We start from the raw sequence: 23,437 nt of genomic DNA on the forward strand, positions 1-23,437 counted from the left end.
GTGTGTGTGTGTATCTTTTTGTACGTGCGCACTGTCAGGGGGTGGGTGGGCTCATTTTTTTCTCTGTGACTCTATTGGTATGTGAGACGACAGAGGCCAAGGAAATGGCAGGGAGTGCGGGGGTGAGTGGGATCGAGATGTAAATGCGAGGAGCAGGCTTAAGGACGTAGAAAACGAATAGGTGCTGAGCATGGAGATGAGCAGGGTTCTGCAGGGTTAGAAAGAAAAGATCAGATTAGTGCGATCTATCAAAGCAAGAGCATTTAAGCTCTTTTTTTGGTCAGTGAAATATTAAGGAACAGAAAAATTCGCTTTCTTGACTGTTATTAAGCTAAATAGGTGTAGCTTAGCTGTTTTTTTCTGTGTTATGTTAACATCATCATCTGCAGTGCAAATCTGTGTTGCTGTGCAGCCTTTGTTATGCCGATTTATTGTGCCTTACATTTAGTGAACTGAAATGTGTGTTGTGATGCTCAGCGGTTGATTTAGAAGGATATGGGACCCTGGAATAGAGCCAGTTTTGGTGCTATTCCCACAGAAATATCTAAATTGCAGTAGATTAATAAATAGGTAGACATCAACTTCAAGCCTTATGGGACTTGTCCACGTGAATATAGAGTATTTCTGAAATTAAATATTTATTCATAGTTTCCACACAATTCCTTTATATATAAACAAGCATTCTTTAGGCTTTCAACATGTGATTATACCTTTGTCATTTTMTGCCCTTGGTTTGGTTGCTTGGCACCCACCTTATTTGGGTATAAAGTGGAACCTTCTGCCTCGGGTGATTTTGTTTAAATCATGTATCAGTGCATAGCTGACAAAGAGGCATTTCTCACCTGCTTTTGCAACCAACAATTTGAACTTRAACTGCATTTAGTCATATTTTCAAATTTTTTGATATTTATTGATGCACATTTATTGATTAAACAGTGGAAAAATATAGAACAATCCCAGCTGGATCCATTGTAGGGGTTTGTAAACATCATTAATTAAAATTTATCATGACAACAATAAATAGAAATCTTATCATGATAAGAAATGTATCATGATAAATGCCTAACCCTAGGAAGCCACAATATTGCAATGTGTAGGTAAACAAATTGGCCAGGAGCTGTTTTTTAAAATTTTTTATATTCTTGGGGCTAAGGAGATGACATCGTCCATTTTTTAAATAGTTCAAACATATTTTTAAATAGTCTGCACAAAAATCCACCTATCCAAAAAATGTATTCTTGTTTTTCGCACCTCATAAAATATGTTGTTTGCAAAACATCCATTGGTTAAAGTACATATGTATTTGAGGGACTGAAACTTCCCTGGGAGATGCTACACTATCATTGGCAGCATTACAGCTAATTATTGTTTACATGTGTTATCTGAATGAAAGATGRACCTCCCATTTGTATATTGGCATATGGACTTAAAACTTTATCATAATATTTAATGGTATTTTTTTGCAATTTAAAAAATATTGACAGTGTAGCTTTAACCCATCACTGTCACTTCTAAAAGTAAAACCTCACCTTTTGTTGAATGGTTCAATTTTGTACTACTCCCTGATAAACAGCACCAGTCAATTGTATTTAGTCATATATGTGGAAGAATATAGTTCAAAAACCCTAGTTTTTTTTTTTTGTAGTTTCCACATATCATAAATTAGAATCTGTTGTTATTAACAGATGACAAATAATTGTTTAGTTAATAACATTTTATTAACCAATGCACATATTGCCCATCCTCAATAGACAGTGTGCTTTTGACATTTTGCATGTAATTGATTTTGTTTACAAAAATGTTTTAGAAATKTWAATATTTTGCCAGTATTCATTGACAGATATTCATGCCAACAAGGAGTAGAAACAATGGGTTCTTTTTATGCCATGGTTTTTGTGGTTACATCAGTGCTGTCTTTCTACTACACTTCTAAAGAACAAAATACAGTAACCTCTTGTTCTTTGGTATTAACAGACTAGAGTCCTGGAAAAAAATATCTAAACAAAGAAGTGAAGACATCTAGGGTACTGAACGTACAGCACAAATCTCCCACACACTTTCTCTCAACAGTGATTAATGCCACTCTGAAAGGAGGCAGAGATGGTTGTTGCTAGGATACATGGCAAGGTGAAGTGCAGGCGATTTAAACAAAAAAAGGAGGAGGGCACCGTTGACTAAGAATGGCATCACTAGCAGTACCCTGTGTTGCATGTTTTCTTCCTCTGCTGATTTTCTTTTTTTCAATTTTTCCAAGGCTGTGGAATTCAGAGGAGTGTAAAAAGGAACRGACGGTCACACAAAGCTCTTCATTTTTTTGTGCTCTTGCTCCTTTCACCTGGAGGTAGGCTGCAATGGTTGGCACTAATCAGAGGCCTAAACCTGTCTGAGAGAGCCCTATGAACAGCCGATCCAATGGTAAGACAGCTGGGATCCTATTGGTGTGTGTAATCAGTGAGTTTGATAAAACTGTCACATAATTGATTTAGATATTTGTGAAGGAGATTTAATAATGTTCCAGGTTGCATGTAGAATGGCTGATATTTTTTTTGGCATTCAGATTATTTTATCTTTATTTAAAAATAAACGTCCTGGTCCGTTGAGCTGAAACTGTCACGCTTTGACATGTCTTTTTTCATATTTTAAAAGTCATCCTTGTCATTCTCAGTTAGGTATTCTTATGAGGGAAGATGTCAGAGGATGTTCTGTGTCTCCTCTTTGAGATGCTATATAAAACCTTGTTTGAAGCCCTTGAACGGGAGGCTAAATAGGGAGATGAAAGGATGCTACSAAGRGGCTGTATTTTCTTTCCTCTACTATAATGGTGTTTTCACAATGCGTTGGCCCACAGGACATCAAAGGCCAGTGTTGGACCGACGAGGAGTCAGATGGGGAGAACGAATCTGAACAGTTCCTTTATGGAATCCAGGTAGAGAAGGCATTATCACTTCACTGTTGACGTAGTTTTGCTAAGATGTTACACATTTTGTTTTTTTCATAAATTTCTGTCATTGCTATGTATTTAATGTATTTTTTAAATGACATTGAAGTAAAAATTTAAATTACCTCAAAATTTGACTATTCTTTGTGCCACCTTGAGCCAGTCATCTATATGTTTGAGATTAGTGTTGATGAGTCATTTACCAGACTTTCTGTTGGCCTTTCAAAGTTGTTCTTTGAAATTTGGCTTCATTATCCATTTTTATTCAGTCTTTGTCCCTGATTATGTAAAAAAAAAAAAGTTGTGTTTTTTAGTCCTGGGCCAAAATGAGATTCTCGCAATTTAAAAACCTTGAGCAAAAATACAATACTTTCTCTGTACTTGCACCAAAAAACAAAGTAAAAATGCATAACATGGCCTGACAGCTTTTATTAGGAACACAAAAATGACTCTTAGTGCTGCTTACATAAAAAAGTATTGATTTTAACAGCTTCATGTATGATTGCATACAAGTATTATTATAATTGATATGGATATCACAGGTTCTAATGTTACCTATTATATTAATTGTTATTGTATTTGATACACAGCCTAAGCAAAGATACATAATTCATTACTGTTTTAAACCACTCCTGAACTAAAGAAAAGGCATGAATTATTGCTAAGAGCTCGGAAGTTATATTTTCAGATTAATGTACATTTTGCATGTTATTTGGAAATAAAGGGTCCATATTTTTATTAGTTAGCAACATTTGCATTCATTGTTTAACAAGCACACATAACTCCTTTTTCTTATTGTTAGTGTTAGTTGGGGTAAGCTGCCTCTTTAAATATTTACATTAAATATAAATATGGTAAATATTTCCATCATAAAGTTCCACTGAGCAGGAAGAACATTTTAAATGGCTTCCAACATGCTGCTTGATATCTGAAACTTTATATTCTTTTTCATAATGAATGAATGCAAAATGCATTATTTGCAGCACATTTTAGACACTGACAAATTAATCTCCAAGACCATYAGGAAATTCATCATCTTTATCTCATAAAGTTGATAGCTCTTCTTCCACCTAAGATCTTAATCTGAGTTATCCCTTTTTCACTGTTATCTTCCAAGTCTTTTGATTGAAATGTAAATCCAGTAAAGCTYGTTTCAGCGAAGTCMAAGTACATGAAAGCAGTGCAGCTATGATAAGGATGGAACTGTAGTGCACACTGAGCTCAGAAGATGATAGTTTGACTTCAAGACACCAGATACAAGCATGAAATACTTTTTAGACCAGAAAATGATCAAGAACCAAATCTTTCTTCAAATGGTAACCAGAAATAATAAAAAAGACTTRTCTAAATACTTTGAAAGAGTTCAAAAATCAGTATTGAGAAACTTCCTCTAGTAATTCAAATTCAAAAACGTATTTAAAGTAATGTGTGCAGTCAGTGTTTAGTAATTTAAGTTTGTAATGTGTGTTTTAATATTCACTTTTACATAAAATAAGCAATCTGGATCTTGTTGGGTGTTTGAATCTAAACAGTTTTTTAAAGCTATTATTATCCCTTCAACTTTTCATAATTTTGTTCAATTATAATCCTTATCAGTAATAAAAATAATATAATAATCAACCTATTTTCCATATATATTATTAGGATTTTATGTGATAAAGCAAGTTAAATTAATACATCATTAACACATTATTTTCTACATTTTGTATGGTGTGCACTTGCATTCAGACCTCAGATTTGATATTTGTGGAACAATCTTATTAATGTAATTACAGGTGCATAATGTTTCTACCAGCTTTGCACATTTAGGACCTGACTTGTTTTTWAATTTTTGTAAAGTAGCTCAAACTCAGTCAGGTTGAATATAAAATACGTGAACAGCAACTCCCAAGTCTTACGACACCTTCTCTCGCCTGAGGCGTATTCTGCATGGTCCTCTTTAATAGATAAATGTCCTTTGATCCAAACTATTCTGTATATGGTTCTTAGGGTGGTTAACCTACTAAAAAATTAACACCCACATCAGCCTTATGTCTTTAGCAGCCTCTAAAACGATTTCTTCCAGGATTGTACGGCATGTAGCTCCATCCATGTACATGTTTTATGGATGATGGGGAAAACCCACGTGCAAACAGGACATTGGCAGAGGCATGAGGCATGTTGCAGTTCAACAAAATGTGAAAAAGCTGAAGGGGTAGGAATAGTGCTGGTGCTGTGGGATGTTTGGGTGTGTGTGTGAAAATAGTCAGTATCCATTGAGAATTCATTCACTGCTATAACTGTGACCAGTGCTGCTTGTTGCAGGGGAGCTGTGCTGCCGACCTGTACCGCCACCCTCAACTAGATGCAGATATTGAAGCTGTGAAAGACATCTACACCGACAGTGCCATCTCTGTCAGGTACAGCACATAATCATGTCCTGAAAATCTTTAAAGGTGTCATGCTAGCTGTAATGAAATACAATTTGCGTCCTGATTTTTAAGCTAAATAAGAAAGGAGAACATAACCTTAATTCATCTCTCACTGAGTGTAATCAGTAGAAGTGAGCAGAGTCTAATGATTCACATTAGTTTTGACAGATTTACTGTATCTGTTGCTGCATCTCTGCGCAGGGAGTACGGAACCATTGATGATGTGGACATCGATCTTCATATTAACATCGGCTTCTTAGATGTGAGTCAGCACTCTCTTCTCACTGCAAACACCTCTTCCGACTTTTCCCATTACTATTTTAACGTTGACATTTTGCAAAGTAACACATCATTTATAATGCATCTGGTGCTCATAAGATATTTATGCAATGAGAAATAGCCCTAATTAGGCTGCTAACTGCGTGTATTTGTGTATTTGTGTGTGTGTGTGCCTGATTCAGGAGGAGGTTGCAACAGCCTGGAAAGTTATAAGAACAGAGCCCATTATTCTGAGACTGCGCTTTTCTCTTTCTCAGTACCTTGATGGACCCGGTGAGTAAAGGCGCAATGTGTGTGTGTTGGTTTTCTAGCAGGGACATTAGGTATTTATGCCCCTTACTGAGTGTGGGAAGTGAGTACAATATGTGTCACACACGTGGGACTGGGAAAAAACCCCCCAAAAAACTTGAGTGTCTTTCTGTCGACTCTGTAATGATGTTAGTCATCTTTATTTATTCAGAGCCGTCAGTAGATGTGTTTCAACCTTCAAATAAAGAAGGCTTCAGTCTGGGCCTGCAACTCAAAAAGTAAGTGAGGTGATCATTTATAATTTATCTGTGAAAGTATTTATGCCCCTTGAAGTTTTTCACGTTTTGTCACATTATAACCAAAAACTGCGATGAATGTCATATATATTTCATCTCATAGTTTAAAAAAAAGTGGAGAATAATTATTAAGTGGAAAGAAGGAAAGATATCTGGGCAACACTGTTAAGGTCTGAAAAATGTGATATGAACTTATATTCACTTTTTAGAACCAATTTTCACCTCAGTAAGGACAGCAAGTATTTTGGGTGTCTCTAGATTTATACTAGATATATACATCTATACTAAAAGTTTTGCGCATCTTTCTTTGTAAGTAGCTCAAGCTCACTTTGTTGAGTTTGAGCTACTCAGATGCAGAGCTTAAGCMTTTCAATATTTTATTTTCAAACTTTTACTAGATTGAAAAAAGAATGTGAAATACTTTTTCATGCAATATATTATTTGTATTCTTAAATTGACTCCTTTTAAAAGGTTARATATGTGTCAAACTGTATTTAAATAAAAATGTGAATCTTTGTGAAAGCAACCATTCATAATATTTTATCAGCATGGAGGTTTAGTAAAGCTTAAAGTTTTACATATTTCATAAACATAGTTAAAAATAGATTTCTAAAACCTCCGTGTGTGGAAAAATKTGAAAAAATTGCATCAGCACATCTAACCATATTCACCTCAAAGTAGTGGAAGCACCTCAATTATTACCTGGTTTGACAGTTTAGAAGGGCAGCCATGTATCAATAGGTTTGCAGCTGGGCCATACTTTCTCTATTTCTTTATAATGGATTAAAACGAGATGTTTAAAACCTGGGTTTTTGTTTTAAAACCAAACACGRCTTTAATCTTCTTTCCAACTTTATCCATGACCTGTGTGGTATATCCCGTAGTCTTTATGATGCTGTTGGTTCACTAATGCTTTTTAACAAACAAATGCCTACAWGTAAGATTACGGTTGTAAAATGCAAAGAAGTTGAAGCTTATGACTGATTAAGAATGTAATTTTTTAAAGTGATTTTCCTTTACAGTTTAGACGTATGATTCAGCACAGCTCAGATTCACTATAGTCATGTTTTTATTGTGGCAGGATCCTGAGCACATTCACCTCACAGCAGTGGAAGCACCTCAGCAATGAGTTCCTCAAGGCCCAACAGGAAAAGAGGCATAGCTGGTTCAAAGCTGGAGGGACCATCAAGAAGTTTCGTGCTGGGCTCAGCATTTTCTCCCCAATTCCCAAGTAGGTTTATTTTTTAGAAGTATAACTTCTATAAAATAAATATATATATTTTTTAGATATTTGTTAAAACTGTCACTGTGTCGTGACAGATAGTCTGTGAAAAGATTGAGCTCCTCTCTCCCTGAGCTACTGTCTCTGTCTGAAAAAACTGCATCACTCCCAGTCAAAAACAGCCAATCTAACAACTAACTGTAGCAAATATGACGAGAGGGGGAAGAAAAAGTCAACACAGCATCTTGAACCCCGACTTAAATTCAAAAGCTGACAAAAGTTCCTGAGGGAAGGAAGCATTCTTCTCACTCCCTCTCTAGGTTTGACAGGTATGAGTGCACAGGGATTGAATACTGACCCACTTGATGGTGGCCAACTCCACTAACTAGACTGCCCTGACATCCTAATGACTTGATAGCAGTCTCATGTCAAGGGGCTACTTGGATAAGGTACTGAGAGTAATGGCAGAAATGAAGACTGGTCCTTGTAGTCCAACAGTTAGTAACTGGAGTTACTGTCCAAATCGATTTCTGTTGGCTGTCTTGTGTCGACTTTTAGTATAGACTGAGAGACAAGAGCAGAAAAATGCCTCTAGAAACCCACCAAGGAACATAGTTGAGTTATTTTACAGGAAAAGTCAAGTACCTTCAAACCTGCAAACTTTCTGCTCTAAATCTAAACCCTTCTAGTACACCTTAGAATATCATCACAAAGTGACTGTATTTCAGTGATTTAATTTAAAAGTTGAATCCAGTCTATTGTATAGCTTCACTACGCATAAAGTAATATATTGCACATATTTACTGTATTTCTGTACATTTTGACGATTGTGACATAAAGAAAACAAAAATGTTAATTTTAGTTTCTCAGAAAATTTGTCATTAACATAAGTTATTTTCTTAAGCATATAAATGTTATATGCTGCAAAGGAATTTTGCCTGCGGAGACAATGGCTTATTTTGTGGGAGGTACAGTAAAATTGTTTTTTTAAATATATATATATGAATGAACCTATATGTATATTTATCATGCAGCGTTTCAAATGCAATACCTATATTGTTAATTCATACAAAATAAATAATTCTAACATTAGCAGTGACAATATTTGTTTGTTTGTGTTTTGCAACACACCAAAATCTCTTCCCTGTGTCCTCTGGTTTGCTAATCCTGCCATTCCAGGATTAGTGACCCCCATTGCCACAAATATTTTCTGGAAGCACCCCTTGGTCAAAGTCCTTTGCAAAAGACTGTAAACCTTGCATTTTCTTAATAGAAATCAAATATTTTTCACATTTAGTCTAATTTTCTGAGAAACAGAATTTTGGATTTACATTAGCTATAAGCTGTAACCATCACACTTAAACGAAACAGACACTTGAACTATCACTCYATCTGTAGTTATTCTATATACCGTAGTATAAATTAAACTTATTGAATTGAATTAATAAGTAAAATAACTCTGATATTGTAACTTAATAAGATGAACCTGTATGTGTGAGAGACACACGTAGCATTTAGACTAAAACCTTTACCAGGATGGTTTAGTCTAAATAATTTTTAAAAATCTTTTCAGGTCTCCAAGTTTCCCTCTGATCCAAGACACAGTCCTAAAAGGGAAGCTGAGTGTCCCTGAGCTGAGAGTGACCCGCCTGATGAACCGCTCTATCTCCTGTACAATGAAGAACCCTAAAGGGGAACTCTTTAGCTATCCACCAAACAGCCAGGTGAGGGTCATTTTGGTCCTTTCACCTCCCAGACTTCTGTTATTGTGAAATTTACTTTCCAGTTAATTTAAGTTTTACTGTGTGGTGTTATTGCTCCATTTATTCTTTTCAGTTTCAACTACACGCTTGTCTTCGTCCACCTGTCACCTGCATTGTTTCACCTGAGCCTTTCCTCCACCCTTACCAAAACATAGTTGGTGTGCCCTTTTCCATAATGCTTTGTCTTCACTTGACCCATCAGACTGTAGCTGTCCCGGCGGCCAGGGCCCCAGCGCAGATTACCACGAGGCAGCTGATTGAATTGTTTTTTTCATCCCAGGCGGGCGGCCACTGCAAGAACATCCCTACTTTGGAGTACGGCTTCTTAGTGCAGGTTAGATCCTAAGAAAATATATCCTCATAGTCAAAAACATTTGTACTCCCTGTTTCAGTTATTAAATATTGTTTAGGACACAAGCCTATGGAGCTTGGTTAGTCTCTAACCCCAACATGAGTTTTCAGCTAAATAAAGCCAACGATATAATTCTATCTGATTTTATGTAATAGACCAACAGGAAGTAATAAATAATTGTTAAATAGAAAGAAAGAAGATCCATTGTTTTGTTGTTTTTTTATCTTAAAAKTGTGGCATATGTATTGGCTCCCCYTGAGTTRGTACCTTGTGCAACCACCTTTTGTTGTGATTGAAAAATCTTTTAGTGTTTGTCTCTACAAGCTTTGCGCAGCAGAAGATTGAATTTTTTGCTGTGCAAAATAGCTTTAKCTCATTAAGACTGATTGAGGAGTGTCTGTCAAAAGAAATTTTCAAACCTTACTATTACTATTAATAATGAGTTCAATTAGTAGTAGTCGGTCTTACTTTTGATTGACCTATTTGAGAAATGATTTGAAAACATTCGGTTGTTGCTCTGGCTGTATGTTTATGATTGTCCTGCTGAAAGGTGAAACAGCCGCAGTTTCAGCTTTTAAAACTCTGTGAAATTTTATTCCAGTATTGTCCTGCATCTATCTCCATCTATATTCCAATCAACTCCAACGRATGAATACCAACCAGTAAAAGGATGCAGCTTTCCTTGCTGCAGGAAAAGTTGCGTCGTGATGTTGCCAACATAAGTGGRGTTCACTTTTTGAGAACTTTGAAATAATCAAGCTGTTTTTGCACGCTGAAGTTGAAGTGGTTGAATCTCATCCAGACATCATTTAGCTGTGCTTTATTCAGGATTGAGTTATACTGTGCTACTCAATGACAAACKCTGAATATTTTATGCAATAAAGAGCTGCAACATTTTCCCTAAAAATGAGGTTGACTTGTCTAAAAATGGCTCWTGTAGCTTTTAAACAAAAGCATGTTAACTGAAGTCTCACGACCTAACCACCAAAACTTATTCATTTAACGAAAATGTTTTGCACACTGATTTAATTGTTTGCGAGGAGGAGACACAATGCAGACGATCTGAAAGCTCTGCAGCTCACTCTGACACACTTCTTACGATTCTCTCAAATGGGGCAGATTTAACTAAAATAGCACAGATGATTTTGGTTTAAATGTTGAAGGTTTTGTCTACAAGCATATAGGGGTGTAGTGATATAATAATTTCACGRTACGATATTATGGTCACGATACGATRTGTACCACAATATTTGTTGAACGATTCGATGCGATACAATCCGATACGATTCAGTGCATTTTTACAATTTTCTGAAAGATTTTAGAAGGACAGAGTGATTTTAGTGACATTTTGTGTTCCATAGACTTGAATTTAGTTAACTGAAAACTGATTAAAAGCACCAATTACACAATACCTGTCTATGATTGGACAGTCTAACAGTCTGCAGCTGGACAAAATGAATCAAAGATGCAGTGAGAGAATTAGTTTMTGTCATTTAATTCATGTGGATTTGACATAAAACTCAAAAGTTTAAACGGTAATCCAGGAGCAGAGTGGGGAGATTATCAGCCTCTGTAGACTGTCAATATGCAAATGATTGATTGCACTTATGTTTTTTCTTTTGGACACTGGCTGCATTTTGGAGTAAAAATGCAGCCACAAATGCAGTCTTTTGGACTATGAGAAAAAAGGGTTTTCTACCTTGGCTCCCGGAGTTAGCCGTGGCTGTAAGCTGCTTTCTTCTAACTGCTAAAGTAGTGGCTCCGCCTCACCCCATAGTGATCGACTCCCTGCAGCTAAGCAGCGCCGCTATTTCCCTGCTTGGGTCTCTGAGTAGCTGCCTCGCAGACTGCCAGGATCTCATAGTTCTCTCAGTCTCTGATACTCTTTGTCTGTTGCTAATAAGAATGATTGATCAGCCATTGTTATCATGGAAATCCTCACTGCGCCGCGGATTCCGGTTGAGGTTTTTCCTGCTCAAAACACAGCGCCGCTGCGCGCCCGCTTCGAATGTTATTAACCCATGTTCATTCTTCATGTAATCCTTTATATACAGAACAGAAACCGCAAAGCTAAAAACTAATTATGAAGTGAATGCTACCAGTCGAAATTTGCATTAATTTCGCGATCTCACTGCTTTTGCAGCTGCTCCGTTCGCGCCGCTGCTCCTTTCCGCTTCTCCGTTCCGCTTCTCCTTTCCGCTACTTCGCGCCGCTACTCCTTTCCGCTTCTCCGTTCCGCTTCTCTTTCATGGTTACTTGCGCAACTTTACTTCGTTTCTCAGCAACAAAATACAGCCCGTCGTTATTTATTGAAGATTTTACATGTCCAAAAACACAGGAATCTAATGTTTCGTTTCGTTTTGTACGTTTGGAAGCTCATTCCCTCTCACATAACCGGAAAAGCCGGGGAATGGCGGCGCTTTTGACATTTCTCTGACAATCGGAAAAATATGGGTTACTAATTTTAGCATAACTCTGGTTGTACTTGGCCTATTAACACAATTTAAAAACAGGTGTGTAGTTTATAATGTGCACTTTAAGCTCAAGTTGAAAGTGAGACTGAGGGAGGCGGAGTCTTGCTGCTACGCCGTAACAAACTAGACGTTAAAAAGAGCTATAAGGCTATTGACCCCTATGGTTTAACGGATCGATACTCGCGGATGAAAAATCGATACTTTCCGAGGGCGGAAAATATCGATATATATCGCCGAATCGATTTATTTATACAGCCCTACAAGCATACTGTTATGGTGTCATGAATTTGATTTGTTTTAGCTGCCATATAACCATAATTTGAATTTTTTTTATCAGGATGTGCATGAGTCAATGTTTCTTTCTCTTTGACGTTTTTGATTATGCGTTGACMTTTTAAAGGACAAAGAAGAAATCTCTCACAACAAACCTGGTTGGCAGTGATTGTATAAGTGGGTTCAAAGCAATGCACTGTACATAGAGGACCACTGCTGTCTCACTTCGGTCCGTTTCTAAAACCCTATTGCAGATTAAACCACATAAAGTTGCAGTGACAAATTGTCCTTCYGAATTGATTTTTTCTGTCTCCACAGCCTTTATTCTTGTAAACATCAGTGCTGCAGGTGGGAGTTATAATTGGCAATTGCATTATGCTTTTTCTTGTAACAGATTATGAAGTACTCAGAGCAGAGGATTCCCACTCTTAATGAGTACTGCGTGGTTTGTGACGAACAGCATGTCTTTCAGAATGGGTCCATGCTGAAGGTATCAAGAAAAGAGACACACTCCTGTACTAATATTTGATTTGTTTTTTTATTTTCTATACACAATGGATAAACAAAACACATATCTACCTGTGTATATTATTCCATACATTTATTTTTATTTTCCTATAGCATATTAATCATGTTTTATCTCTCTTTTTATATGCAGCCTGCTGTGTGTACCAGAGAGTTGTGTGTGTTCTCCTTCTACACTCTGGGTGTGATGTCTGGAGCTGCAGAAGAAGTGGCAACAGGAGCAGAGGTAACAACAAACACATATATGCAGTATTTTAGGAGTCAAAATCTTGACATTCATATAGAAAAAAAGGTCACAAAACTTATACATACCGTTATAAGACTTTCCCCTAATTAGTTGTWCTTCTATTTTTATGTATACTGAGAGACATCAAACTAATTGGTATTAACCTTTTCTGACCCTTCCTAGGTTGTGGACCTGCTTGTGGCTATGTGTAGAGCTGCACTTGAGTCCCCACGCAAGAGCATTATCTTTGAGCCCTACCCTTCGGTTGTGGATCCAAATGACCCCAAAACTCTTGCGTTCAACCCAAAGGTTTGCATTCCCACTGCTTAATGCATTATTCCAAGTACCGTATTTTCCGCACTATAAGGCGCACCTGAAAACCTTCAATTTCCTCAAAAGCCGACAGTGCACCTTATAATCCGGTGCGCCTTATATATGGACCAATATTGAGCCACRGCAGGTCTAGCAACTACGGTAAGCAGCCGCCGACTTCATTTTCCCCCATAGAAGAAGAAGTGCGCGGTGCATGCTGGGATAGTTGTCAGAAYGCTGGTTTGTTAATAAAGTTTGATAATACATTTAAAGCCAGGGGGGCGGAGGGGCGGGGGAAGAGAGACAGAGACTGCGGCRGCAGCGTGTCGGTTGGTCTGTGTTACCCAGAAAGCAGTTGGGCACAATATCGCAACACCAACACTGTGAGTGAAACAATGACTGGGGCAGCCTACTATATAAAGTACTCGGGGACTATTTCTTTACAAATGTGGATGTGTAATAATAAAGTACGSCACAAATTGGCAACCCAAACTGAAGCGTCTATTCTATGYGCCTTATAATGCCTTAATATGAAAAAAGTTTTAAAATAGGCCATTCATTGAAGGTGCGCCTTATAATCTGGTGCGCCTTATAGTGYGGAAAATATGGTAATTTGAGAATTGATTTAAGAAATGTGTAGTCTGTTTTATTTGACAAACTGCTGTCACAAGATTTTGTTTTATATTTATTTTAAAGTTGTTGTTTTTTTTCATAATAATTCTTTCCTTCTCCTCTGCATTTGTTTGCTTTCACCTGGACACAGAAGAAGAATTATGAAAGACTGCAGAAAGCACTGGACAGTGTCATGTCCATCCGTGAAATGACCCAGGTACAAAAAGGAGGCAGGAGGGACAAATCTTTATCAAGAAGAGAAAGTCCTTCTGTCTGTATATTAATTTGCATTTTCCAAGTACTTATTTGATTTTTTGCAGACGGAAATAAACAGCAGATGCTTCTCTGTTGTTTTCAGGGTTCATATTTGGAGATCAAGAAACAGATGGACAAACTGGACCCTTTGGCCCACCCTCTGTTGCAATGGTGAGAATCCATTCCAAAAATATGTTTTACACTCATTCTTTAAAAAGCACGTTAAACTGGAAATATCCCACATGTCCACACACATACCCCTACACTACTGCAATTAATAAAAATACAAATTGTAAAATGAAAAATATGCTTTATTATTATTATTAGAATGAATTCTGTGTTTCTTTGTAGGATCATCTCCAGTAATAGGTCTCATATTGTCAAGCTGCCTCTCAGCAGGGTAYGAATTCAAGATATTATTCCTTTTGTCTCCAGAAACAAAAACACACTTTCATTATGGTTTTTTAAACATATTCTCTCTCGCTCTCTCTGGTTTCTGATTGCATTTTTACAGCAACTGAAATTCATGCACACGTCCCACCAGTTCCTGTTGCTCAGCAGCCCCCCAGCCAAGGAGGCTCGCTTTCGCACCGCCAAGAAGCTCTATGGCAGCACCTTTGCCTTTCAGTGAGTTAACCCTAGCTAATGGAAATTCCTACTATCTATACAATTTTTTACAAAACGCTGGGACAACGTATTTCTTCTTTTTTAAAAATTATGTAAAGTAGCTTTTTTTTTTTTTTTTTTTTTTTTTTTTTACATTAAAACCTACCTCTGGCATCAACATATTTGAGAAAATATAGCAGAATAATTTCCCCAACAACCACTATAATGTATTATTAGAGCAAGACACCCTAATTATAATGGATATGCCTGAGTGTAATTTTAATGAAACCATTGCAACAAAAGGACAAAGCAGTGACTGCTCTCTTGGACTGAGAGGACAYCTTTCTAAGCTAGCACATGGAGCCAATGATGTTTATGTGAGCGAGATAGAGATTTGTCCTGCAGCAGATGGGGCTCTGCTGAATATTTTAGATACACTCGACCCATCTGGGCAGTGTCAAAGAAAAGCACACACAGTGCTGACACTCTCCCTTTTGCTGCTGGTTAATGCTTTAGATTTATTAATTCCAAATAAACATTTCTAGTATTTAATTGAAGCTGAGTATCATCGCTCTATTTTTACCTCAACAGACATCATGCAAAACAGAAATAGCTTCGCTTTTAGAATTTAGAAGACATGCCAAACAAAGGTAAATGGTAAGTTTATTTAATTACGACAGGAAAAATACATTTTCTCAAGTCCAGCAGCCACGTAGCGATCTTGATCTTGGCTCTTTTCAAGAGAGATTAAATACCTATACTGGAAAATCCAGTCAGTAGTCATACATATTTTAAAATCTAATTTATAAATAATAAATGACAGCTGAAGATTATCATGCATTTTTAAACAGGCCTGCATAATTTGTATAAATTGCACTACAGTTGAGACTTCGATCAAATCAAACATTAAACATGAAAAAACACTTCACACTTCTTTATAGTTTATCTTCAGTGCCTGGTCGAAAAGGAAATTACCAACACATTTAAAACAATAAAAACACAGGCAAAAAGAATACATTTAGAACAAAACACTACAATAGAAAAAAATATTTTAGTTTAGCTTAATTTTGATTGAGTCCATCAAATAAAATTTTAGTTCATTTCAGTTGAACTCTGTTTAATTCAGATTATTTAAGCCACATTAACTTCTAGTAAATTCACAGCAAATGCCATCTTCAAGAGAAAGAGGTGCAATTAATACCCAATTATATCGCAATGTATATCCAATCCAGTCCTCTGCAATCATATGATTTAAATTCAATTCAGTTCAGTTAATTCATTTCACATCAATTCAGTTCAGTTTAATTCAGATAATTTTAAATCAGTTTTTTTCACAGCAACAATTGACAACAAATTAACTCTTAAGATTGTTTACAAGGAGACGAGGGTCAAATGTGTGTCCAATTATTATGTAATACACAGATCCAAGTTGCTTTGCTCATACTTTGCCTTTTCTTTTTTCTCTCTTTACTCCAGTGGATCCCATATAGAGAACTGGCACTCTGTTCTTAGAAATGGACTGGTCAACGCCTCTTACACCAAGCTGCAGGTAGGTTACTTCAGCTCGGATTTATGAAGCTTCTTCCCACAGACAGTAAACCTCCTCTTTTTCGACGCAGGCTTTCCATCAGGCTGATCCATATTTGCTATCAATAGATGTCTCATCTTGTCAATTTTTCTTGAGAACAGGCCACAGTGGCAGATGTTTCTGGTCAATATCGGCTACTTTCAGCAGATACCATATTCCAGCTTGGAGCAGTAGGACTAGGCTGTGGTTTCAGTTGCCATGTCAGGAGGCTGCCTGTGTGCCCTGTGGGGGTCGGTCACACGCTAAAATGTTAGAATACTGTAGAACACAAAAGAAAACTTTAATAGTTGTGAGTAAAGTTTTTTGGGGGGGCGAAGAGACGCTTCTTTTAAATTAGAACGTTCACATAAATAATTAATTCAAACCTGAAATAAACAGAACGGATACAATTTAAAAACCAAAATGGTAGAAATTAGCCTAAATCAACTTTCTCTAAAAATATCAGAGTGCTAATCCAGCACAAGAGAGAGCACAGCATTGCCTCATTTTCAGAATACAGCCGATAGTGGCTGCTTAGAGACACTTGCATATCCTGAAAATAGATTAAACAGAATTCAATCAAAAAACTTGAGCTCATTGAATCATTCTTGTCAGCTGCGATTTCTCTGTCACGCTGATATGTCTCATTTATGTCGCCTTTGTTCTCCTGAGTTTTTGAACTCTCCATCTTGGATCTTGGCTCGGCGCTTTTTGCYTCCTCCTCTTTGTCTCAGCTGAAGCATCCGCACCCTTCCTTTGTCACCGTCTTTCACAGAACAAAGGAAACTGAGTCAGTCTCCACCTTCAGTTAACACACAAACCTCACGTTCTTCTGTTTATTCATTTTCTGTAAAAGTGTCTGTGTGTGCGTGCGTGTGTGTGTGTGTTCTCCCTTGTAATTATGTCTGTTTTCTTTCACTTATACCAATAGCATTGGCATAGATTACATAAGTGTATGTCTGGCAAATGTATTCATAAAAAATGTAATTCAAAGTTAAACCTTTGTCAAAACACACACATCAAGTGTGAATGCATTACAGACAAGCACAAAATAATATATTTGTGACATGGAAGATAGAGGATGCTGGGTTTTTTTTTTAAATCTTTTTTGACAACTAAAGATTTTAAGCATGTTGCATTTGTTTTCACCCTCTCACTCTCCCTCTGAACTGTGGATGCAGAGATCCACACCGCAGGTTATAGACTCTGCTACAGGATATAATAATGTCCTTTCCTGTTGTAGTCAGATGAGACCAAAGTTAAAATGTAACTTTGTGGTCTGCATGCATGTTGGTAAACAAAGCAAAAAGGACATGTCCAAACGTGGTGGTGGCAGCATCATGCTGTGGGGATGAATGTGTAAGCATCGCTTTGTTTTAGATTTTCATTTGTAAACAAAATGTAAGCGCAGTTCCAAACCATGTGTCCTTTTTTCCCCCTTCACAATTGTGGAATATTTTGTGTTGGTCTATCACATAACATCCAAATGAACATTGAAGTTTATGGTTGTAAAGTGACACAATTAAAAATGTTCAGAGGATCTGAACACTCTTTGTGACACTGTAAATCTTCATTTTTTATCCAAATGTTACCTGTATACCACAATGTTAGAATTTCAACCACAACACGTTCCTTCTCCTTTTTGTTATTCACTTTCAACTATTTGGATTCTCTTATTGAATGTTTTTTGTTTTTTTTTGGACAACTTTCACACAAGAAAAGCTGTGTGAAACTTTTCACACAACTTTCTTTTGGTGAAAAAAAAGTCAGCTTTTTTCACCAAAGTTGATTAGGAATAAATTGGGCTGTATTTGTGTGTGCCTTATTCGTAAATGTAAAGCTCAGTTACCCATCCTTCCTTCCTGCTCTTTTCAATCCCAAGCTGCACGGCGCAGCGTATGGAAAGGGCATCTATCTGAGCCCCATCTCCAGTATATCTTTTGGATACTCAGGTAGGAATATGTTGTTTTTGCCACTAAGACCTGCTATCCCCGCTTCTAATCAGTGTCTTCCTGATGTGGCCTGATCATCACGATGGAGCACGCCATTTTTTTTTTTTTGTCTTACAGCCGTCAATATGTTGTGCTGCTGTTTTGTAGCGTCATGTCTGTTCATTTGTAAAAGCTGAGGCTTGTGTACAACCTGCCTTTCCATACTTTCTGTTGTGGTTGTTTTTGGTTTTGGGTTTGTAACATCAACATTTGTTTTTGCTTTTTTTTCTGTTTTCTCTTCTATTGTACAGTAATTTTGTAGTGTTTGTAGAGAGAATATGTCAGATGGTTGCAAATTTCCTGTTTGTTGACCAAGAGTCGAAGCAAATGATCAGAACTTATGTTAAGTTAAGAATGTCCAGGGCATTCTTGTAAAGAGTTTCCCAATATTTCAAAAAAAGACTACAATTTCAAATTGTTCTGTAGGCATATTTTTTTATTTATGCATGCAAACATTCTGTACACACTCATAAAAACGCTGAAATTGAATTAGTCAGTGAGCATATTATGTATTCCTATTCAGGCTGCTAACCAAAACCTTCAAAACAAAGTAATTTCCTTGAAAATGACAAAAAAAAATAAAGTTTACACAACCTGAGTGACTCAAAGTAGCATTTTTCTAAGACAATTTTATTGGCCTTGCTGTGCTGTCTTGTGTAGGAATGGGGAAAGGACAACATCGCATGCCCACCAAAGATGAGCTGGTACAGCGTTACAACCGTATGAACACCATACCGCAGGTGAGGCGCACATTGCACTCTTATTTGTGTTAAAATGATCAATTTTAAATTAAAACATTTTCTTTAAATATGTGCTTTGCCACTGTATTGTGGCAGTTATTGTTTTTTGTCTTATCTCAATACAGACTTTCATTGCCTACAAAGTAAAAAAAAAAAAGCATTGTCCTTTGAACACATCAGTTAGATCTTAATCTAAACTGCAACCCATGACTGTCTTTCACTGTAGAGCCGCCCAATACAATCAAGGTTTCTGCAAAGTCGAAACTTGAACTGCATTGCTCTTTGTGAAGGTAATAGTTCTAAATTATTTCACCTATTTTAATAAATGTCAAATAAAAATGTCTGGATTTAAATGAGGAGTCATGCAAACACGACAAAAATATTGAATATAAACTGTATTTTTTGTGTGTTTTTCTTCCCCAGTGATCACTTCTAAAGATCTCCAGAAGCACGGCAACATATGGGTGTGTCCGGTCTCCGACCATGTCTGCACCCGCTTCTTTTTTGTGTGAGTAATCCCGTCACCGTGACGAAAAGCACCATTGCCCTTTGATGGAAAATTGTTAAAATGAGTTGTCATTTTTCCAACGACCACCATTTTTAGGTTTTGGCATAAAGGAAAATATAATTTATTTATTCATCGAAACACTTATATTTATGTTTAAAACATTAGTTCTTTTTTTTAAAATGTTTTTAGCCAAAGTTAGTAGAAGCCATTGTGCAAGGTCCAAATAGCCACTTCCGGCTCCGAAGCCGCAGGGTTCAGACCCCTGGTGTATCACTTAAAATGTTCTGTATGTTACAATAAAGTTTGTTTAGGCAATGTAGTCATAAGCTGCTAAGATCAGCAAATGATCCAGTGTRAATACCTTTACAAGTCAACGTTWATAATAGGTGTTTGTGTATAATTGCAGGTATGAGGATGGCCAAGTAGGGGATGCCAACATCAACACTCAGGAGCCTAAGGTGCAGAAGGAGATCATGCGTGTGATTGGGACCCAAATCTACTCAAGCTAATGGAGGTTCTGCAGCAGATCTATCGCTGTCTCAGCAGGGGGGAAGCAGACAAGACAGACAATTGAAGCAAACGTTTTGAGCGAGCTGTCCTTAGGCCAGATACTGAGGGATGAAAAGCTCCTGAGCACATCACTACCGACATGGTTTAACTCTAGTGTTCTTGTTTTGTCCTCTTTCTCTTGTGTTTCACCTTCTCCGCATTGTTACGACTTACATGTTCGCCTGACCCTCAGTTAGGTTGCACCTGGTTTAAATCAGCTTTCCCCCAGTTTTTACTACTGTCTACACAAATGCACACATTTTTCTGGGCTATATTCTTGTTGCTGTGTGTTTACTTTAACTGATTCAGTTTTTTATTCTTCTTTGTGAATATGTAGTAAAACAACTATTCATTCCAAATGATTATTGACCTTTTTACGGCAAATAACTGGAGAGAATTATGCACACATGGAAGTTAGTTTTTTTTAGTGTGTTTGGAAAGTTATTAATCTGCCATTATTTTCTGACTGAAGACATGAACCGAGGCCGTGATTAGCGGAGGGACACACACCACTTGTCCACTGATACTTCTGGGCTGTCAAAAGTAGTTTTTGAAATTCAAACTTAATATCAGTATATATACTTTGTTTTGTATACAAATATCTACCTTAGCTAATCTGTTCATGATAATTGTTGTTTTAGAAACAGAAAACCGGAAATTCCTATTGACCATGAAAATTTCGATTTTTTTTTTGGCCTTTTGAGATTTTGGTTTGTTTTTATTAACTATTTTAACAAACACAACACATAAAAGRTGAAAAATTATGCAGGTTCTCAGATCGCAATGATAGATTTGAATTAAACAAAATAAGATCATATCATCTTAACACTAAACAGAGTACATAAAAGTAAATATTATTTAGTGATGCATTAACTGACTGAAAATTTAGGTTTTTAAGCTGCCAATTAACAGTTAAACCCATTTACATATAAAGTAGAAAATGGGCTGAAAAATGTGACCCATATGTGTCTTAGACATGCTACACAAAACAAATTGATTTCCATTTCAGACCTAGTTTYGTTTAATTAACCTAATCGGGTTACAGGAAGCACATTGTGAACCATAAAAACTCCTTAACCTGAAATATAAATAATAGAAAAAAGACATTTGCCCCACCCTAAATATTTCAAGAAATGATGGCATAAAATGTAGGATTTGTTGTATTTATAACTTTGTTTTCTTATTTWTTTGGAATTCAGTCCTTTAGTGTGTTGCGAACACACAAAGAGAGAATTATGATGGATGAAACATCAGAATAAAGCTGTCGCTATCAGAGGGTATAACAGTRATGCAAATTTGTACAGTTAAAACCAGATATTTACACAGTATGCTGCAAAAAATAAGACACAAATCTGCTTTTTTTTCCACTGTTTGAAATTTAACAGAGAGAGAGAATATTTTATGAATTTCTTCAACTTAGAAGTTTACATAACTTCACTCATTGTTTGGCAGAATAATATTTTAAACCATATGACTTAGCGTCATACATTGCAGGTTTCTTTCTAGAAGCTTCTCGCAACAGATTGACAGAATTTTGACAAGTTCTTTATAAATAGTTTGGTAGTGTACTTTGGTCGTTCTCCATTTGCAAAAAACCCATTTGTGCTCAAACATTAACTTCTTGGCTTATGTCCTGAAATATTGCTTCAATATTTCAAGTTTCCTAAAAATGTGTACCTTTGTAAGTATTTACAAACTCTTGTCTCTTTTGATTTCCTTTTAGAGTTTTGTCTTTTTCCATAATCAGTGATCTTCATGTTGATACAGGACCAGTTTCTCTTTGAATACTTACCCCTTCTTACTATATTGGCTGATTTCTTTAGATTTGGACATCACACGAGAAATTATTTCAGATGTTGGAAATAATCAGTTGCTTACAAAATAATGACATCATTGTCAGGGGTTTCTCAAACTGTTTAAATGCATAGTAGTCACAGTCCATRCAGAGTTTTGAATTTGAGGAGAGGAAGAACAAAATATCTGGAGTGTTATTCCACTAAAAATAGGGAGCATCTGCTTCAAACCAATACCAATGGATGGATGGATTCTCTTTCATTTTGGGTGCATTTGGCAAATTAAAAAATAAAACTCCTGGCGTAAAACATTTAAACTTTAGTCTGATTTAATATCAAGGTCATGTGTTTTTTTTAATGTTTTAAAATATATAAGTATCTGGTTTCAACTGTACGTTGGATTGCTGGGACTATCATGACTCAGTAGGGGAAAAAGCAGTTAATTTAATTTGCGATCATATTACTGTGATAGCCTTTTAACCTTTTGTGCATCATCGTTTTTTATGAGTCATCTCTACATAAAATGAATAATTTGCCGTGCTTATTTTCAAATGACCATCTGTGTGTATGAGCAACACTTTCCACCGGAATTCTACAATCGGAAAATGTGGACTTTCCCAAAGCCCCAAAAAATRTTCTGGCAGCATTCAGTCCAGGTGAGCTCTGTATTTTCTTGATATTACACCACACATTACAYGTAATCAGGGTTTGCCTAAAATGGGGACAGTGACTRTCATCAGACCTGCAGTAGACAGGAAGTAGAATACAAAAGGTGAGAATCAAACAAACTGAAATATACAACTTGTTGGCTACGGTATGTCTCCACAAAAATGAACTTTTAAATGTTATCGGAATCGGAATTCTAACCACTAAGTGGACTTAAAGACTCTGAAAAGAAAGCAAATTGTATGTGTGTATATATATATATGGATGATGGACATGTGATGCTGACCCAGTGCAGTGCCAGACTCTGCGAACAGCTGATAACTGTTTCTGCCAAGATGTGTGAGCGATGAGTCTTTTTAGGGGGCTTATTGTCTCACCGTCTGTCTCTGCTTTGTGATGTCTCAGAGATTATGACGACAGCAATGATGGTGATTGTGGTGCTGGTGAAAGGCAGCCGTGCTGGAGAAAACGAATAAAACTTGATTTTGCACAGTTTTTACAAACAGCCTTATTTGCTTTGATGTCTGTTGACAAWGTGTGACAATCAACCATAGACATTGTCTATTGTTGATGAGGTTTTCGACTGGTGTTTCAGCCAGAAGGGGGCAGTATTACTCCACGGCCTTTCAAGCAGGCTGACAGCTCAGTTTGCAGATGAAAGAAGATAAAATCAAACCCTTTTTTTCTGCCTTTTCACAATTCTCATGTATAATTTTTTTGTAATCAGGGATATTTGATGGTGACACAAAGGAATTATTTATGATCTGCTCTAGTCACAAAGCCATCATGTCTGAGAATACTAAGCTGTTTCRGCTGTCTTTATCATGACT

At 36.7% G+C, this 23,437-nt stretch overlaps 1 protein-coding gene across 5 annotated transcripts in view; it reads left to right on the forward strand.

The window, feature by feature from the left end:
* LOC103462675 (poly [ADP-ribose] polymerase 6) overlaps positions 1 to 23,102 on the forward strand; it is a 23,595-nt gene extending 493 nt beyond the window's left edge. The window contains exons 2-23 of one of the 5 annotated variants that reach the window (XM_008405593.2): positions 2,255 to 2,415; positions 2,849 to 2,926; positions 5,228 to 5,337; positions 5,551 to 5,611; positions 5,811 to 5,901; positions 6,089 to 6,155; positions 7,255 to 7,404; positions 8,969 to 9,119; positions 9,361 to 9,492; positions 12,652 to 12,747; positions 12,916 to 13,008; positions 13,192 to 13,317; positions 14,084 to 14,149; positions 14,291 to 14,358; positions 14,539 to 14,587; positions 14,702 to 14,814; positions 16,270 to 16,342; positions 18,243 to 18,312; positions 19,012 to 19,091; positions 19,318 to 19,381; positions 19,515 to 19,599; positions 20,006 to 23,102. In XM_008405593.2, coding sequence (XP_008403815.1) covers positions 2,413 to 2,415; positions 2,849 to 2,926; positions 5,228 to 5,337; positions 5,551 to 5,611; positions 5,811 to 5,901; positions 6,089 to 6,155; positions 7,255 to 7,404; positions 8,969 to 9,119; positions 9,361 to 9,492; positions 12,652 to 12,747; positions 12,916 to 13,008; positions 13,192 to 13,317; positions 14,084 to 14,149; positions 14,291 to 14,358; positions 14,539 to 14,587; positions 14,702 to 14,814; positions 16,270 to 16,342; positions 18,243 to 18,312; positions 19,012 to 19,091; positions 19,318 to 19,381; positions 19,515 to 19,599; positions 20,006 to 20,108 — 1,929 coding nt within the window. In that variant the 5' untranslated portion in view covers positions 2,255 to 2,412 and the 3' untranslated portion in view covers positions 20,109 to 23,102. The remainder of the gene's footprint in view (positions 1 to 2,254; positions 2,416 to 2,848; positions 2,927 to 5,227; positions 5,338 to 5,550; positions 5,612 to 5,810; positions 5,902 to 6,088; positions 6,156 to 7,254; positions 7,405 to 8,968; positions 9,120 to 9,360; positions 9,493 to 12,651; positions 12,748 to 12,915; positions 13,009 to 13,191; positions 13,318 to 14,083; positions 14,150 to 14,290; positions 14,359 to 14,538; positions 14,588 to 14,701; positions 14,815 to 16,269; positions 16,343 to 18,242; positions 18,313 to 19,011; positions 19,092 to 19,317; positions 19,382 to 19,514; positions 19,600 to 20,005) is intronic. The other 4 variants (XM_008405596.2, XM_008405598.2, XM_008405597.2 and 1 more) reach the window with 4 other exon arrangements.
* The last annotated feature ends 335 nt before the right edge of the window (positions 23,103 to 23,437 follow it).

Source organism: Poecilia reticulata, linkage group LG3, assembly GCF_000633615.1.
Source record: "Poecilia reticulata strain Guanapo linkage group LG3, Guppy_female_1.0+MT, whole genome shotgun sequence".
Classification (NCBI taxonomy): Eukaryota; Metazoa; Chordata; class Actinopteri; order Cyprinodontiformes; family Poeciliidae; genus Poecilia; species Poecilia reticulata.